Source organism: Durio zibethinus, chromosome 28 (genome assembly GCF_047325235.1).
Source record: "Durio zibethinus cultivar Kanyao isolate XHJ-2024 chromosome 28, ASM4732523v1, whole genome shotgun sequence".
In the NCBI taxonomy this organism is placed as follows: domain Eukaryota; kingdom Viridiplantae; phylum Streptophyta; class Magnoliopsida; order Malvales; family Malvaceae; genus Durio; species Durio zibethinus.
Window position 1 is genome coordinate 15,284,095 of NC_143189.1, and position 20,205 is coordinate 15,304,299.

The 20,205-nt window shown below is 30.9% G+C and overlaps 1 protein-coding gene across 7 annotated transcripts; it reads left to right on the forward strand.

The window, feature by feature from the left end:
* The first annotated feature begins 1,319 nt into the window (after positions 1-1,319).
* LOC111280303 (leucine-rich repeat receptor protein kinase HPCA1-like) lies at positions 1,320-11,317 on the forward strand. Of its 7 annotated transcripts, none has more exons than XM_089757264.1 (21): positions 1,320-1,493; positions 1,982-2,039; positions 2,129-2,208; positions 3,397-3,517; positions 3,606-3,677; positions 4,053-4,127; positions 4,224-4,295; positions 4,541-4,702; positions 4,796-4,870; positions 5,249-5,320; positions 5,432-5,503; positions 5,610-5,678; positions 5,893-5,967; positions 6,416-6,487; positions 6,621-6,758; positions 6,938-7,425; positions 7,515-7,670; positions 7,761-7,897; positions 9,087-9,306; positions 9,760-9,995; positions 10,625-11,317. In XM_089757264.1, exons 3-21 carry the CDS (start codon positions 2,142-2,144, stop codon positions 11,096-11,098), a joined length of 2,853 nt encoding a protein of 950 aa, XP_089613390.1. In that variant the 5' UTR covers positions 1,320-1,493; positions 1,982-2,039; positions 2,129-2,141; the 3' UTR covers positions 11,099-11,317. The 7 variants fall into 7 exon arrangements, with proteins under 7 accessions (XP_089613390.1, XP_089613389.1, XP_089613391.1 ...); XM_089757265.1 differs by lacking the exon at positions 1,320-1,493 and adding an exon at positions 1,828-1,890; XM_089757263.1 differs by having other exon boundaries at positions 1,356-1,493; positions 1,982-2,208.
* The last annotated feature ends 8,888 nt before the right edge of the window (positions 11,318-20,205 follow it).

Consider the following 20,205-nt stretch of genomic DNA (forward strand, 5'->3'; position numbering starts at 1 on the left):
TTTAGACAAAAACCAAAGAAGTTCTAGGCAAAAACCAAAGGGAAAGGCTCTAATACAATTATAAAAAAGAAGTAATTCTAAATTTATTAGGTTAAAAAAATATTATAAAAAGGTGTGTTATTTATATACAAAAGATTTACTAACTAATGAAACAATCTTATATAATATTATAATTGTATCATAATCATATATATTATTTTAATTATCATAATCTCTAATATTATATTAGATTAAATAATTACATAACATTACAAAATATTACATTAATATTTTTTTTCAATTGTACCCTTAAATAATTTTTGTTTTCAATGCCCTTAACCTAAAAACCCTATTAAAATTTTTAATATTTTAAATATTAAATAACAATAAAATATACATGAGAATAATTTATAAATATATTTTCGTATTAATGGTTTTTATGATATTTTTTATTTTCACATAATTGCTATAGTTGTTTTGACCAAACACATTTTCTCACGTTAATTTTAATTTCATCATCATTTTTATTTTTTATTTCATTATAATTAATTTCAATATCTATCTAAATGAATTCTTACTATAGAAGCTAAAAATTAAGAGATGACAACAACAAAAAGAGTTGTTTTTTTCAAATTCTTGTAACGTCCCCTCCCCCGTTTTAATCAATTTAGAATTTGCAAAATACTCTAAATCGAGAGGTATTCAGTTATTTATTGAGATGTATTCAGTTACCTACATATGTCATGGATCGAGACTTAATTTTTAAATTTACGTGGTTCGAGAGTCGAGCATCCATTCATCCGAAATTTCAAATCAGCTTAACTGTTACGATTTATATTTTTGTGAGGTATTTTTCGCTCTAAGAGATGGTGTGAACATTTTTATACTCTAGTGACCCTCCTATTATATTCGAGATTCAAGATTCTTTCTTAGGTTTTCCAAACCTACGCGGCTCTGAAACTTGAGCATCCACTCATCTGATGTTTCAGATTAACCTAACCGTTACTGTTTATTTGCTTTTATCCTTTAATCTCATGATTTTATCTTATAAAAGGTGCTTAAAAAAAATAATTTGAAACTTTTTATACATCAATGACTCTTTTATTATATTCGATATAAAACTTAAAATTCTTTCTTAAATCTGTGAGATGTAACACTAATTTCAACCTTAAGATATTTCTCTCGGAGATTTTTGTTATCCTTTATTTGTGTGGATATTATTGAAGGTTAGACTTTTTTGATGGATAACTGTGGTTTGTTATAGCCTAACTAAAAGTTTATTTCGGTAGTGTTCTTGTCATGACCAGCTATAAATTTTGAAATGGTGATATCTTGTTTTTAGCTGGATTTAAAAGTACACAAAGCAAAATTATTGTGTGATCCTCTAGCTTAAAAATTAAAAGTACACGAAGGAAGATTTGACAATATGTAGGTCAGCTTCTTGTTGGGCCAAGAAAAAGCTGTTGGTTACCAGAGAGTAGAAATGCCACTTCCATCCATGATGCTTTACAGCAGTAGATTTTTTTTTTTTTTAATTTCTAGTCTTACCTTAACTTCTACATTTATTATTGTGCGCATAAATTCTATGAACTCAGGATTTTGGAGCATTAATTTTAATATCATGTTAATTGATTCAAATGTAAGTCTACTAATAGCAGAAGCTGTTAAACTGCCAGCTAGATCTTAAGGTGTGATATGAGTGTCTTGATAATGGTGATGACCCGAGAAAATTACCCCTAGCGTTTCAAGGGTATTTTACGACAAATTAAAATGGCATTAAACCTTGGACTTCAATGATTATTTTGTATTAATCATTTGAATGGTTTGTTTCGAATTCATACAGATTGAGCATAGCTTTCTGTTTCTCTTGTCTCCTATTGTTGGGATCCTTTCTTTTAAACTGTAGCAGGAGTGAGGAGAATTTTTTTTTTTTAAGATTTATTATGTTATAGGCAATATTATTATTTGACTTTACAATAAAGTATTTCTTTTCCTTCAACAGCTTCAAGACTTGAAGACATTTAAGACTTTAACCCCTCACTTTGGTCTTCCATCAAGTTGTCAGTCTCAGCTCAGCCCACCATTGTTGGCCATTGCCTACGCATTTCTTACATCATTCCATTTGGTTTGACCATTCACGATTATGCAGGAAAGGACAAACGATGAATCCAGCGGAAGAGGGAATGGCTGAAGACTTTAAAAGCTCAGAGCTTAAATTATTGGCCGTAGGTATGATTCTCTTCCTCTTTTGACCAAGTCTACACTGCTTGTCTATGCTGGTTTCTTGGTTTGAATGTTTCTTTGAAAGCGACTTTTATAGGAGACCCACCAATCACAATTTGGCTGGAAAGCCTTGTTTTTGTGCAACAATGAACTTTCATATTTTAATATTATACAAACCGCTCTGGGGTCCGGCTCTTTATGACATACAGGTCTACCGTGTAATCGTTTTGTTGATCTCATCCATCCAAACTTGACGTTGTTGACTATCATGTCGTCTTCTTCTTTGAGTTAAGATATAGCCAAGACTTGGGTGCTCATGTTTATTCTAGTGCTGTTTGGGCAAATTGCAATTTGTAGATCCTTTCACATATGTTTTTTGGTACATCTGGAATAATAATATATTGTGTTCTCATTTGAACATAACGAAGTTGAAGCTAGAATTCCAAACTGGTTGATGTTGCATGGGTTTTATGTTTTATGCAAAATTAGAAACCGAAAATAGTTGTGAGGTGTTCAACTCTGAACTCTGAACCCTTTGGTTTATTTCACAAATGGATTCAGCCATTTGGTTTCTTTTGCTAGCTTCCTTTGTTCAAATCTATATCATAGCAGCTACTACTAATGCTGGTGATGGTAAGTTTGCCTCCAATTATTACTGTTTTGTTTTCTTATAGTATAATTCCGCTGTTCTTTGGCTTTGGTTTGGAGATAATGTAATTGACTATATATATGCTATCTAAGTTTCTTAACTTACTGTAAAGATGATACGCGCTCGGAGATTGCAAGTTCTCGCATATAGAACGTATATTAGTGATTAAGTCGAGTAGATGAGAATATGTGATCTATGTATGTTTGCCTAAATACCAATATTATTCTTCCTGTGTTTTTAAATAGGAACTTGCCTACTAAGAACTGAATATTGAAAGTTATTCAAACCTTTTGGTAAAAAGGAATTCTTCTAATTTTATCAGGACGGTCTTGACTCTAAAATGCTTGTAGCTTTTAGTTATTTGGTTTGGGGTCAACCAATCAAAGAAATTCACTATCAGAAGGTGCCTGAACCTGGGTCAAGTTAGAGGGCTAAATCTATTTGTATTCCTTCCATGACAATTTATTTCAAATGATTTGGAATGCTACATCAGAATTCAGCTTTGGTGTCTGACCAAGGGAAAACGTTGTCCAATTCATCTGCAGCTACTGCTCTAAAATCTCTTGTGAATGGGTGGGAAAACGTACCTCATAGTTGGGAGGGTGAGGACCCTTGTGGTGATGGCTGGGTTGGAATTGGGTGCACTGATTCTCGGTTGACCTCAATGTAAGTTGTTGGTGCTTCTACCTTTTAAAACATTGTTTAGTTTGGTTCTTCCAGATTTGGGATTTTACCTAGCATTTATCTATTTCAGGACATTGCCAAACATGAACTTCGCGGGACAACTGACAGGAGACATTGCGGCCTTATCTGAATTACAGCAATTGTAGGTCCTTTTGCCCGCTGTCTGCCTCCTTTCTTCATGGAGGTCATTGTGCAACTGGCTTTTTTGAACCATCCTTCTAAACATTTTTTTTTCCTTTTCTTCGTGTAAATGTTGGTTTTTGAGTAGTAGAGCACTTGTTTATCTTCTTCCTCTTCTTCTTTTTAAATTATTATCTTGGGAGACTTCAATGTTCAGGTATCTAAGGGCTGCTCTTTGGATACAAAGGGATGTACTAATTCTTATACACCTACAAATAAAAATAAAATTTGTTTCTTTGATTTCTTTCAATGAATAATATATCCATTTTTATCAAATTGTTAGAGGTAGTAGTTTCCGTGGTTAGTATAACATCTCTGATTTGGCTTCATTTTTCAGGGATCTATCTTACAATACTGGTCTCACAGGACCTCTTCCAACATCAATTGGAAATTTAAAGAAGCTAACAAACTTGTAAGGAGATATATTCCCTGCCAAAGCATCACCTGGAAGCAAAGTTCTTCATGCAATTCTCTTAAATTACATTTTTATTTTTCTTATAAATGGCAGAATCTTGGTTGGTTGTGGTTTCAATGGTCCAATTCCTGATACAATCGGATCTCTGTTGCAGCTGAGGTTCCTGTAAGAATTTGATCTTTAATACTTCTTCCTCTGCAGTGACTAATAAACATACTATTCCATTCGGATTCTGGTGATTTGGCATGGATTACTATTAAGTAAAGGGCATAACCTTGGCATCTAGTAAAACTTTGGTTTGAGGCTCCAAGATTGTGTGCTGTATAATGTTTTGGCTTCGCTATATCTACTTGTTATTCTTTTACCTCTTTTAATCAGAGTAATTTCATGCTGGTCTGTATTGCCTGCAGATCTCTAAATTCTAATGGCTTCACTGGACCTATTCCACCATCAATTGGTAATCTATCAAATCTTTACTGGTTAGATCTGGCTGACAACCAGCTTGAAGGATCAATTCCAGTTTCAAATGGATCTACACCAGGGCTTGACATGTTGAATAATACCAAACACTTGTATGTTAAATTTCTTTGTAGTTTATATCTGTTTAGATGCTTTTCTTGCCATGGTTCTATTTTCCTTATAGTAATGTTCTCCACCATCCACAGCCATTTTGGGAAGAATAAACTCTCTGGCCAAGTTCCATCTAAACTTTTCAGTTCAGATATGACTCTGATACATGTGTAAGTTCCATTCAATTTTCTATAAAGTAGGTTTTGCAATGTATTACTTGACTTACATGGAAAGATCTTTGGAAAAGACAAACTGTGTTCTGAACTTCAGAAGAAGCACATTCGTATAACAAATTTCTTCTATAAACTATGATTTCTTTCTCAACCTTTAACAGCCCATATAAAAGGTTTGCTTCTTCTTCATATTTAGGCAAATCCTTATGAAAGAGAGAGGGACATGAATTCTTTCTCTTGTTTCTTTTTTCAAGGAATTGCAAAGTTGTGTGCAAGCTCGTTCTGCCTAATCTTTCTTTTAATGTGATGAAGTTCAAGAAATAAGAGCATGCATTTGTGTACATTTGAAACATTTCTTTTTCCTCTCTCTGCCAGGCTATTTGAAAGCAACAAACTCTCTGGAAGTCTTCCTTCTACCCTTGGACTTGTGAAAACTCTGGAGGTGGTGTGAGTATCTAGTTCAACTACTCAAGTGAATTCATGTTGAGGTTTTTGATGGAAGTGAATTTCTACAGGGTTTTTTGGTGGTGACTGATAAATTTATTGTGTTGGCTACAGACGCTTTGACAACAATTCACTAAATGGGCATCTTCCATTGAATCTCAACAATCTTACAAGCGTTCATGATCTGTAAGCTATGAACATAAAAGGCTCATAGTCTTCTGCACTTGTTTATGTAGGACGGAAAGAAACTATTGTCCTCTTTTAATCAAGAGCATTTGGTGTTGATTTTTAGGTTTTTATCCAACAATAAGCTGACTGGTCCTCTGCCTGACCTTACTGGCATGAACAGTTTGAACACCTTGTGAGTAACAAATGCTTTACTAACTCTACCCATAATATAGTGAGTCTTTGGTCTTCTCATACTATGCTTTGATGCTCCTGTCATTTTATTGTTGTTCCTTTCCTATTTTTGTGTATCTCCAAGTAAAATTATGCTCATCTTTGTTGTCTTGTTTAATAACTGTACACAATTTAATTGTCATTACTAATCTTTGTTCTATTACTTGATTGTGCAGATACTTGAGTAATAATACTTTCGATACTTCAGATGTGCCTTCATGGTTTACAGCCCTGCGATCCTTAACAACATTGTATTTTCCACTCTCTCAACACAGATACATTAAATTTAACTGAAGATTGAAATATCCTAACTGTTTTAAGTGTAAAACCAAATTTCTTTTTCTACCATTTGACTAAGTCTAGGACCATGCATTCTTTTATATCATAAGCTATATCTTTTCCTGCACTGGTGTAACCATGCTGGTGGGTTATAGTCTTGTTGACACTTTCTCATTTTTAGCATGTCCACCATCTTTCCCTAAAATGATATTATTATCAAATATCCTTGCTCACCTGGAAATTGTAACATTATAGATCTAACCTTGGACATGATATGATGAGAAAAACTTTCTTTGTTTGCTTTTTCTATCTGCAACTCTCGACATTTACGTGCCTGCATAAGTACTTCTGCCAATATATCCATTTTCTCACAGTTATTTTTCTGTAGTTGGGAGAATAATCAATTCATTTGTATGGCAGAATGATGGACGATACTCATGTTCGAGGTCAAATACCTGCCACATTCTTTAAGCTTCCAAATTTGCAGACTGTGTGAGTGTGCTTGACCTTATGTAACACCAATTGTACTGGAAATGAGGATCGAAACAAATTATTTTATATAGCTGTCACAATCTGGAAATGATAGTTGGATTTTTGTCCCCTTTTGCTGTTATATTGTTTACAGGGTACTTAAAGGCAACCAACTTAATGGTACCTTGGATATTGGCTCAGGCTTTAGCAGCAGGCTGCAAACCATAGATTTGCAGAACAATTTGATTTCTGATTTCAATAGAAATACTGGAACAATCAACTTTAAAATAATGTAAGCCATAATTCTCTAATCATTTGTCTGGGGATTATTTTTGGCTTTTATTTTGTTAAATAACTATACTTGTATTCTCATACTCCTTGAAAGTTAAATTGCCTGCAGATACATATAGTTGACATTAAACGTTATTAATGCTTTTCAAGCGCTGAAGTTCTTTCTTCCATTTTCTGCAGACTTGTAGGGAACCCGGTGTGTCAGGAGACAGGAACAAGAGAACCTTACTGCATACTACCGCCATCAAATTCCTTGCCTTTGTATTCAACCCCTAGAAAGAACTGTCAGCCTTATACATGTGGTCAAGGTCAAATTTCAAGCCCCATATGCAGATGTGCATATCCATATACAGGAACACTATTCTTCAGAGCCCTTAATTTCTCAGACTTGACAGACTCAACTCCATATGAAACTCTTGAGCAATCGTTGATGACATTCTTCCAGTCCCATCAACTTCCTGTGGATACTGTATCACTAAGCAATCCAAGGATGGATTCATTTGAATATCTGCTTTTGAAACTTGGTGTATTTCCATATGGCCAAGATAGTTTCAATAGAACCGCAATTTCTATGATTGCATTTGTATTTAGCAACCAGACTTTCAAGCCTCCTAAAGAATTCTTTGGACCTTATGTTTTTGGGGGTGACAATTATGAGCACTTTTCTGGTAATGCACATGCAATAGAGCTAAAATAAATTTGTAAAGTTCTGTTTATTTACATTCATCATTTTCATTGCATGTGTCTTGTCATCTAGATCAACCTGCAAAATCAACAAAATCTAGTGTTGCCATCACAATAGGAGCAGCAGCTGGTGCTTCAGTGCTTTTTCTACTGTTAGTGCTTGCTGGGATTTATGCTTATCGTCAGAAGAAGAAAGCAGAAAGAGCAACCAAAGGAAGCAATCCTTTTGGTATGATAAGTATTTCATTCACTTACCTTTTCCAGTTGATTGCATGGAATATCTGGGGTTTATGACTGATTCTTGTCTTTAAAAACATAGCACACTGGGATTCTAAGAAGAGCAGTGGCAGCATCCCTCAGTTAAAAGGAGCAAGAAGCTTCTCTTTTGAAGAGCTTAAGAAATACACAAATAATTTTTCAGAAGCCAATGATATTGGATCGGGGGGTTACGGAAAGGTTATTTTTGACTCTCATTCTCTCTCTGTATTACATGTTTGTGATGCATACTCACCAAAAACATGCATCCCTATGGTAACTTGGCTCCATAGAGGTGGTCTCATTCTCCATGTCATTTTGGTGGTTCTGTCTAATGACTGATTGCAGTGAGACAAATTGAAATTTGTAACTTATTGCAAATGAGTGGTGATCAAGGCAACAGACTGTGTTCAAACACGCACATATTTAGATACATGATTTTCAGAAATAAATGTAAGTATAGATCTGAAATAAAAATGTCATCTTATTCATGCTTTCATTTGAGGCCCCTAGCACTAGCCCCATTTACACACTGTGTTTGCATTGAACTTTTTACCTTAAAGGAGGGAAGTTTTAAATAGATTACAATGTTGTTATAGGAAACACTCTAAGGGTAAAGAATAGGGATAATAACCATAAAGAGAATTATTCGTTGCATATAAAGAGATAATAACAAAGAATAAATTAGTAACTACATTTGTGTAATGTGGTTCAAGACCATGTAGAATGTGTTTGCTTAAATATTTAAAATGTCAATTGGAATAGTTGACTGTGATGCATATATGACATGTCTTCATTATTTAGTGCATGTGCATGTCTAAACAGGTGCATGTCAATTGGAATAATCAACTGTAAGATGTTTTCATTAGTTAGAGCATTTGATTGTCTAAACACTTATGGATCTAGGGTATGCCTATGTTCATATAAAATATTCTTGCTGTGTTCTTTCACCATTAGATAACACTATTGCAAGCAGATGGCGGCCAATCAGCACGACTAGGCTGGATTTACATATTTGATTATATATGCATTTCTTTTTGTGCTATGTTGTGTTCATAAAAATTTACATGCAGTATACTGATCTCAACCACGTAATACAATGATACTTATATTAATCTGCATATTATTAGCATATGCTATGAATTGCAATTTTTATGAATAAACCAAGTGATAAACAAGAGCACTTCTGGATTATTGGCAATATATATATATATATATACACACACACACACTACTTCTGGATTTATTTTCTAACCTTTGCTCCTGCTCACCTGTGTTTTCATTTGTTCTGTCTCTAACTATTTCTGATGCTGAGAAGGATCTCTTTAGCAGGTCATGGTGATTTTTAAAATTATTTTTTCCAAATAATTCTGAATTTCTTTAGTTACAGGTTTATAGAGGAACTCTACCGACAGGGGAACTCATTGCCATCAAACGAGCTCAACAAGGATCTGTGCAGGGTGGGCTCGAATTTAAAACAGAGATTGAGCTTCTATCAAGAGTTCATCATAAAAATGTTGTCAGTCTATTGGGATTTTGCTTTGAGCAAGGTGAACAAATGCTAATATATGAGTATGTTCCTAATGGCTCTCTTAGTGAAAGTCTGTCAGGTACCTTTCTATGTGTCCTTACTTTATTCATCCAAATTGAATTACATTATCAATAATTAAATTACATTTTACCATTCAGTCATGCTCACTTTCATCACCACCTGACAATGTTACCTTTTATCTAACAATGCCCTTAACTGCACCAAGAAATGAAATAAATTTTTTGATAAGCCTATAAGACACTGCTAGTGTAGAGGGGGAAAATAACCTCAAAGTCTTAACAATATAACTCCAGTGCTTCTTTAGTTTCAACTTTCAACCATTTTGTCACTCTCATGTCCTATATAAGACCCTCATATCAAAGAATTTCACATTTTAACCTCACTGCAGGAAAACATTTATCAATATCCCTAATGATGATTTTGCTTGTTAATTTCCAGTTTATTGCTTAACAAAGCATCTTTGACTTTTACCAAGAGCTTTTTCTTCACTCGTATTTGGAAAATAATGCAGGGAAGTCAGGAATCAGACTGGACTGGGCTAGGCGACTCAAAATAGCCCTTGGTGCAGCTAGAGGTCTAGCATATCTTCACGAGCTTGCAAATCCTCCCATTATTCATAGGGACATCAAGTCCACTAACATCTTATTAGATGAACGCTTAAATGCTAAAGTTGCTGATTTTGGTCTCTCCAAACCCATGGGTGACAGTGAAAAGGGTCATGTAACTACTCAAGTGAAAGGCACAATGGTGAGTTCTTCTAATAGATCTTTAATTTTTTCTTTTCTTTCTGCAGTAAAGGATGGTATTTTCTCCCCCTCGACTGCCCCCTTCCTTTATAGATGATGAATTATTAATACATTTGAGCATCTACCGCAACCATAGTAGTTTTAGTACATGAAATTGTTTATTCATATTGTGTAAAACATTAGTAATTCAAGTTTTATGTCGTGTTTTATACAAAAATTATATGTCACAATTCATGTTGACAAAAAAAACATGAAATATATATTTTTTCTGTTTTCGTTAAACACATAAATGATTTTTGTCTTCTTCGTGTCTATTTTTCATATTGTTTTGGTGTCGTGTTTTAAACTGCTTGGTCAGGTCAATGAAGCGTGATTAAAATGTTTCTAAGGGAGAGGAGAATTAGTTGACATTCAAAAATGTCTAAATCTCTGTCTCCAAATCGGTGTCACCTATTAGACCACTATGTCAAATGTGTAAAATATGCATTCATGATTTGGGATTTTAAAAGAAAAATGCAACAATTTCTATAATTATGACTAACTGGATTTCATGTTTAACAAATTTCCTCTGAAAAAGAGAAGGATAAAATGGTTTAAGGTGTTTAATGAATGACTTTGTTACTGTTGTAGGGTTATTTGGATCCTGAATATTATATGACCCAGCAGTTGACTGAGAAGAGTGATGTCTATAGCTATGGAGTGCTGATGTTGGAGATAATAACTGCAAGAAAACCCATAGAGCGAGGGAAATATATTGTCAGAGAGGTGAGAATGTCAATGGACAAAACAAAAAGCTTATATAATCTTCAAGAGATTCTTGACCAAACCATTGGTTTGGGTACAACACCCAAAGGCTTAGAACAGTTTGTGGACCTGGCAATGAGATGTGTAGAAGAATCAGGAGCTGACAGGCCTCCAATGAGTGAAGTGCTGAAAGAGATTGAAGACATTATGCAGCTGGCTGGCATGAATCCCAATGCAGAATCAGCATCAAGTTCAGCAACTTACGAGAATGCAACCAAGGGAGCGAATCTCCATCCATACAGCGACGAGTCTTTTGCTTATAGTGGGGGCTTTCCATCGTCCAACATAGAGCCCTATTGACTTTTGAGTGTCGTTTCTTTTATGACCAACCAACTTTGTAACAGTAAGAGCCGCTTCTTTTGTTTTCAGCTTTGGAATGGTGACTGGCAACTTAATTATGTTGGATATTTTTTCTTGTTTCTTGCACGTTATGATGAACTGTAATTAGAGTGAATTCCTTATATGTAAATAGATAGGTAATGTAAGAATTGATCACAAATGCTTCTTTACCATTCTTCATCACTGCTGTTACATGAACTTTAATTTGTTTGATATAGGCCAAAGCATGTTCATTTCATAGGTTTAAGGGTCCATCATGTTTAAATACATTTTTAGGACTAAATATGGAATTATATATATATATATATATGTATGTGCGCACGTGCTTGCATTTTGATAAAAACAATAAATTTTCGATGTTATGAAAATAGTTTTACTTTCACCATAATCATATATTGCAAGGTATCCCTTCGGATTTAATCACATCTGTTTTGTTGTTGCGTGGACTTTGACATGGCTTAATTACTTCTTTTTTATTTACAACCATGAAGAAGCTCTTATGATTAGAAATTTACACAGTATAGTCCCTTAATGTCAATCAAGTATATCAAAGAATATGTACAAGAGTTTCATAATGCTACTTTCATTTCATTTAAAATTAATCAATTGTTGTTCAAATTCATTTGAAATTCATATCAATTTGCTATCATTCGAACTTCTTAATAGTTTGTAAATACATATATTACTTATGAAAATAAGCTTAATTAGAGAACATAAAGCCAAAACTTATATTATCAAAGTATTATATCATATAAGATGAAATTTTATTTTTCATAAAACATAAAGAATCATATGTACAACAATATTTACAAATAAAATATAAATGATTTTATAATAAATTTATTGATCACTCGATATGAAAACTTTATTTTAATTTGATCAAATCTTAAATAAAAATTTTTAAACTCGAGTTTTATCTGACTCGATTCATTAGCATATTTAGTTTTATTTAATTTTTATTAAAATATATATTTAAAATTATAAATATAAAGATATTTTAATAATAAATTTTGAAAAATAAATAAACAAATAAATGAGCTTCCATGAGCACCTTGGATCAGATTTTGAGAAAATATTTTAAGGTGTCAATTGGATCCGATTTGGTCAATTTGTTATTTCTTTTCTAGAGAAAATGAAACTTTAAAAAGTTTTCTACGATCGCATCATTTTCCTACTACTTTTTAGAAGATTATATGCCATAAACAAAGACACAATTCGTCATGCTTCGTTGGTTGGATTTTTTTTTTAAATAAAATCACAAAAAAATAAATGAAATAAAATAATAAAAATTAAAACAAAAAAAATACTTGCAATCGGATCTGACACATTAGTCTCAGATTCCGATCCGGATCGATTTGCGGAGCCACGTGTTTTTTTTAAATTAGATATAAAATATTTTATTACATTTTTTTCTTCCCATATTTAAACCCTCTCCTCTCTCATAAACATTTTCCCTCTACAAAATAAATGACCATCGCCCCTTTTCCTAAAGTCTAGCCGATTGCTGCCGTGCACCGCCATTCGCTGACGTAAAAAATATCCAAAAATCACCCAAAAAAATTCCTGACTTCCTCTATTCTTTTCTCAAATCAGTTTTTTTTTTTTTTTCAAAAACTCAAAAATGGGCCTAGATCTAAGTTTGAACCCACGATTGTCACTCCTCAAAAACTCGTCCTCCGTCGCTCAAAACGCTTCCATCTCCCACTATGTCGTTCTACTCCCCAAAGTCTTCCTCTCCACCAAAAATCAAAGCCCAAAACGCCCTAAATGTCCTAAATCGAAACTGTACGAGATATGTTTTGGTTTTGTTTTTTGTATGGCTCCCCTTGTTGGCGATGAGACTGAATTTTTTAACGTGTTTTTCGTCTCCTTTTTATTTTGGTGGCCGTAATAATGAGAGGTCTTTCGGTGTGTTTTTTCTTTGAAGCGGAAGTTTTTTTTTTTTTTAGTGAAAGCAGGCTATGATGGTAGGTGGTCAGGGTTTGGTGATGGGTTTGATAGTGGGTTGGTAACGGTGGGTTTAATGGTAGTACGGCTTTTCGATGGTTTTAGCATTTTGTCGAGCCACTCCTTTATTAATTTTCTTTTAGGGGCAAAATAGTTTTTTTATTTTTTTAATTTTTTAATTTTTTAATTTTTTATTTTTATATGGGCAGTGTCGGTAGATAATCATTACGGAATTGTTTTAATATATAAGTTTAGATAATTTAAGGAACGTTTTGATATTATTGTGTGTTTTATATTTTTGAATATTTTATTTTGTTTTATTTTTAATTTATTAAATTTAAAATATGTTTGGATAGAATATTTTTATTTTAGAAATATCAAAATGAAAACATGTATGAGAAATTGATTAAAATTTTTAGACTTTATTTATTATTATTAATAATATAATAATATTTACTAATATATTATTTGTTAATATAATATTCTTTTTAATATATTATTTTAATAAATTATAAAATTATTTATTTTTTTGTTTCATTCTTTATGTTTATATTTTTTTGGATGTCTTAAAATTATGTTTTTTTTTAATATCTAAAATTCTTACTCTTATTTATTTAAAATTATTTTTAATTATTTTTTTTATTTTTTAACATTAAAAATTAAAATTTTTAATTTATAAATATTTTAATTTTAACATTAAATAAATTAAAGCAATTTTTTTTTAATTTCATAAAAATCAATGCAAGACAAAAAGAAAATTGAGGCGAAGGGAGTAATATGTTATTTATTAATTTATTATATTAAAGCCAATCTTGACTAGTAACTTACAATGATCATAACAAAACTTTTGCGAGCGATAGAAAATAGTTAGCAATTGATAGTTGCTTAAAATTTAAGGATTAATATCATAAATGATTTTTAAATTATAATAAAATATTTAATACGGTATTTAAATTTTAAAAATTTTTTTAATTATGAATCTATTAATTAAATTAATATTTATTTTTAATGTTATTAATTTCAAATGATGATACGTGATGAATAAAGGTGATTAATTTCAAGTAATAATATATTATGAACAAATAATTTTTTAAATATTATATTAATTAATAAATTTATAATTTAAATCATATATTTAAAAAATTTTAAATTTAAATATCATATTAAATATTTTATTATAATTTAAAAATTATTCATGATATTAAGAAAGCTGCGTCTTGGAAATGATACAACCAATAACATTTATTTCGCATGTCTTTCTTTATCAAGAATTACCTGATTAGATTTGGCAACATTTTAAGGTGTTACTTATATATTTATTTATATTCTATTTTAAAACTTTGCAGCCTTTTGAATTCAACGCTTGAATAAAACTATTATCATATGTTATTTTAATATTATGTTTAATTTTAGCAGACGTATAGCGAGTCTTCTACTAGTGTGTGTTTATATGTATATAATATATATATTTATTATATTTGTGTATATTATATTATAAGAAATAAAATTATTGAATAAAATTTGATGATGTGAACGTTTATATAGAATTCTTTTTTCACAATATATACAATAATGTATAAATTTATTTATATTTTAAATTCAAATAAAAAATTAAATATTTATATTTAAAATTTAAAAATATCTAAAAGTTTATAAAGTAGCACAAATCGAAAACTTAATCTTTTTAAAATTAAAATATTTTAACTATTAAATATAATTCATTTTACAATCTTTTTAAGTAACTTAACAATGATACATATTCCTTTTATCTTGATTAATTTATTTATAATAATTTATTATTAAAATAATTTTACTATTAATAATTAATTTTTTTCATTTTATTTTTATAAATCTTTATATCTTTTGTATGTACACTATTGCAAAAATAGAAGCAATCAAACAACTTGGATGATCTCACTATTTAACGACACTCATTTAAGACTCATTTGGATGAGTTTTTGTGTGATTCAGTTGAGATGTCTAATCACATTGGAAGCTGTTTGGCAAATAGCATTTTAGTGTGATTGAACATTCTACATGCATTAGAGAAATAAAATAGACTAAGGGTCCAATAAAAAATTTTCATTCTTTTGGTCTATATAAACACTTATTTTTACTTTATATACTCACATTCTAAACACACCCAAAATTCAAATCTTGAAAACAAATTTTTACTCGTTACACTCAAAGCCCCTAAACCCTAATTTCCCATAACACCATTGCATCATTAAATGCAATAACACCTAAAACTTATTCAAACACTAAAACAAAATTTCTCAATTTTTTACCAAAAAATCACCCTAAAATCACTAGGATTTGGAGTTAATCAAGTCACAAATCTTTAATTTATGGGTTTTTTTTATATTATTTGATTTTGCAAGTTTGATTTTGTAAATTTAGGTTAGATTCATGTGAAATTCGTGCCTTTCATATTCACATTTTTGAAAATTTATTAAAGTTTTCGGATTTGCAAATCTAGAAACTTTTGAAAGTTTCTAGAAATACGAATCTAAAAACTTTCAAAAGTTTCTGAAAATGCAAATTTGGAAGCTTTAAAAGTTTCCAGATTTGTATTTCCAGAAAGCTTTAAAAGTTCATGGAGTTGCATTTTTATGAACTTTAAAAGGTTTTCGAATTTGCAAATCCAAAAACCTTAAAAAGCTTTCAAATTTACATATTCAAAAAGCTTTAAAAGCTTTAGATTTAGGGTTAATTTAAATATTTGTTTCAAAGATAAAGTGTTGATTATTTGTTCTATGTAACAACAGATATGACATGAACAAAAAAAGGTAACTTGATACAGGTAGAGACATGCTATAATAGCCGACACTCAGACATGTTCAACTATTTCTAAGAGGAGAGGGCAAGTTCATGAACATGTAGATGAATTGATTGTTAACCCCCTAAAATCAATTATTAACGACAACCTTCTTACCCAGCCTCATGACGATAAGGATAGAGATGACATGGAAGAGTTGGTTGAGTCTTTTCCTAGAAGGCCAATGTCTATCCTTAAGAGCTTTTGAACTCATGTTGCGGCAAATATATGGAATGGTCATATAATAAATTTAATTATGATTATGCTTATGATTTATTCTTATTATTTAATGTATGTAAATTTAATAACTATTTTTTATTTATTATTGTTGTTGTTATAGGAGCAAGCTATGTTAAAATCAATCAATCATGGAGCAAAGTTATAGCTATGGCATTTAGATGCTTCTTGGCAACGTATATGTGAAAACGTTATTAGGTCACGATTTCATTCATTAATCGATTACATGTATTGTATGTCCAACAATATGATAATGTCTGAATTTTTTGAAAAGTGGAGATTGAGATGAATACATTTCCTCTACATTTGATAAAATGATCATCATGCTAAATATACGTACGTGATATTTCACATACTTGTAAAGGGGCGACAACAAACCCTCAAATACTGATGGTTAATGAGGTGAACGTAATGTTGGTGCAATTACTTGAAATGTCAAAGGCTCAGGTAACCAATGAGATGAAAGTTTGTCATGGTCCATCTATTAAGTTACAGTGATTGCAAGATACATTTAAAAATGTTATGAATAAAGCTTTTACAAGAGATTTGGAGTGTGCTAGCAGGATTTAAGTCTTAAAATGTTCACTATTTGTTAACAAGAATGGTGATAAAGTATCAATAGTGTACTTAATGCTTTTGAGTGAATTGAACACCACCAATGAATTTGCTTAAGGATAGCTTGCCTAACATACTTATATAGGCAACTTGGTATAACGAGCAAAGCTAACGTTTTTCAAATAGCTGGTTATATCACACTTCTTTAGGTATGTATATTAAAAAAGTTAAATGATTTTATGGATTAATTATGTTTGTTTATTTGATGGAAATGGATATATGAATGATGATGCTTCATGTATTTGATGTAAGCATACATTTATGAGCACTTTTCTACACTAAGTCCAATAACTAGCATGGCATATTCTAATGTTGAATCTTGTGTTTAACAATGAAAGTCTTATACGTATGTTGATCCATTGTCACAATTTCGCGAGCAATTGGATGACCTACTCCCATATCAGGTATGTTAGGACCAAGGTTGTTAGTATCATATCAAATAGCATTTCGTAAGCTTTTGAAAAATGGTATATGTCGATATCGTTATTTCAACATATTATTTTGAGTTTTTTTCAACATAATACAAATATATATATATATTTATACATAGTAATACTAATAACAATAGGCATAATAAATATGTAGTACTTTCAAATACCAAATAAATAAATTTAAAAGTATAAATAATAATATCACCAATTTCTTATAAAATAAACACACAAAATCTAATTAGAATTTTGAATTAAAAAGATTAGTCTTCTGTAAGAAACTCATTATCATTGTAAACACCTAATTTTGTCCAAAATTATTCAATTTGATTTAGTTTTATTGCATAATTTAATATACCCATATTGAACATGTTCAAGCATGTTGGTCAAAATTATCTAATTGGGTTTGTTTTGGTTTTGGTTTTGGATTAACTAATTTTTTGGTTCATTTCGCATGGATTAAAGTCTAATCGAATCTAATCTTAGTTTAAAGTCATGAGGCCTTGAGAAATTTGAATATTCATTTTTAAGGCCCAATTCACTTTTGATTTAAATTTAGTTGTTTCATATGGGAATGGAAGACTTAAACCCAATAGAAGTCTACATTTCAATTTTAAAACCCAAATACATTAGTTAAGAGCTAAAAAAATTATAAAAAAAATTGTTTGCCATAGCTCAAAACAACAACAATTTTCATCATTCAGACCTTTTCCTCCCTTCTCAAGATTCATTTTTCCTTATCCCTATTTCATTCCACCATTTTCAACATTATATTTTATTTCTGATTCTACCTTGTTGACTCGCTAGCATGAACTAAGCAAACAAGCTTCATAACCCTAGAACATCAACATGTTTGAAACTCCAAATTCATTAACTCCGCCATCCCTAATGCAAGCATTGTTGCCCGCTGTAACTACATTCTAAAAATTCCAATGACCTTTTTAGAGGGATTTCTATTAAGGTTTATGATAACAGGAGAATTTCACAAGCAAAAAAGGAGGTGATCAACATTTTAAAGGGGGATTTGAACACAACAAGGGAGAGAATTCACATACACAATTAGAGAAAATTTTACATAGTTTAAGGGGAACCAATTTTTCACAAATAAAAAAAAAGTCACACACCCATTCAGCCATCATTGACCAAAGAACACCTACTACGAAGCACAAAAATGACATAAAAAACTTTAATTTATTTGGCTATAGAGAAGCATCCACAATCCTTGCTAAACTCAAGTATACATAAATCCCTATTGTAAATAACTAATTTTGTTTATGACTATTTAAGTTTGTTCAATTTTATACTTAACTTGAATTATTCAATTTGGACCAAGTTATGTGTTTTAATTGGATTGACTCATTTGGGGTTATTTTAGATTAATTGCTTTCAGGTCATTTTTTTATGTATAAAATCCAATCCAATTTTATTTGGGTTAAGGCTCAATTTAGTGTGGATTAAAATATAATTTAATTATTTAAATTTAAAAGCCCAAAAATCAATTTAAAGCCTAAGAATTAAGGCCCAAAACAAAACCCAAAACATAATCTAAAAGCAACAAAAAAAAAAGAAGCCTAAAGCCAAAATGAGAGCCTAAATCTAAAAATAAAAGGAAAAACATGGCCCATAGCTTGTATTTCATGGCCCATTTTGTTGGGATTAGCTAAAAAAAAGTGATTAAAGAACATATAAGCCTAAGATGGAAAATTTATTTTCATGAGAATATTTGGTTCCCATGTGAACAAAAAGAAGAAGAAAAAAAAGAAGAATAATAAAGAAAAGGCATAGGCTTTACACAAAGGTGGAGGTTGAAATTGAGCAAAAAAAAAAAAAAAGAGAGCCCATTCCCTTTCACGTGAAGGCATGCGCGACATGCAGAGGAGATAGTTAGCTACTATGGAGCTGAAGTTGCAATAAAAAAAAAACAAAGACAAGGCCTACAAAGGGTGGTGAGTTGAAGAGGAAAAAAACAAAAAGGGTTTAGAAAGGACATAAGAGGTTCAGGGGGTTTTTAGAGAGAATGGCTGAAAAATGATTTAAAAAGATGGAAGAGGAAACAGAAAAGAGGGAATGCAATGGAAAAGGAAGCCCATAAGCTAGCATAAATGAAAAAATTAAAAAAAAAAAACTTTAAGGAAAAGAAAAGGGGGCTTGGACAAAAGAAAAAATGTTGCTATCTTTAGGGGATTTCAAAGGAAAGCATGCCCATTGCTTATAGAGAGGTTTGAGCCTTTAAAGTTTTATTCATGTTTGGTAGTAGAGTAGTACAAAAAGTGGTCTTTTTTTACTGAAACATCTACATGGTAATAATATCATGTAAGAATCAAAAGTCATGGTATAGGGCCATTATTGTAAGGTTGACGCATAATGTCATGTAGGTGTCCAAAGTCATGTAAGAATCAAAAGTCATGGTGAGGGGCCATTATTATAAGGTTGACACATAACGTCATGTAAGTGTCCAAAGTCATGGCATGGGGGCCATTTTTTTCCTTACATTATTTTTGTTTAGTTTAAAATGGAATAGGTCCAAATAGTTCTTTTAGTTATAATTTTATAATAAGTAAAAGTTTTAAAATATAAAGCCTAAAGTTTGTTCTTTATAAGTTTTTCTTCCATGTATATTTAATCTTTCTCATGCCTGTGCATATTTATTTTTTTAAGGTTAATTGCAAATTTAATTTTATACATTTTTAATTTCCTTATTGGTTGGATTCCTATTTTGTTTTAATTTAATTTTTCATACTTTAATTTATGTTTGACACATTTTATTTTTTCATATACTTTAAATTATGAAAAATAAATAATAATGATGATGATGACAATGAAAATCTCCGATGATGAGATTTTAAATAAGTTCTAGCAGTAATTCTTTGAAATATCTAAGTAAGAATATTTTTTTTAAAATACTACGAAAGTAATTAAGTATTTAGGAAAGTATTTAATGCAAAAATTTCTCATTCATTTAATTACCTAAAATTATATTTACAATTAAATGATGATATTAAAAAAGGGAAAATAATGAAAAA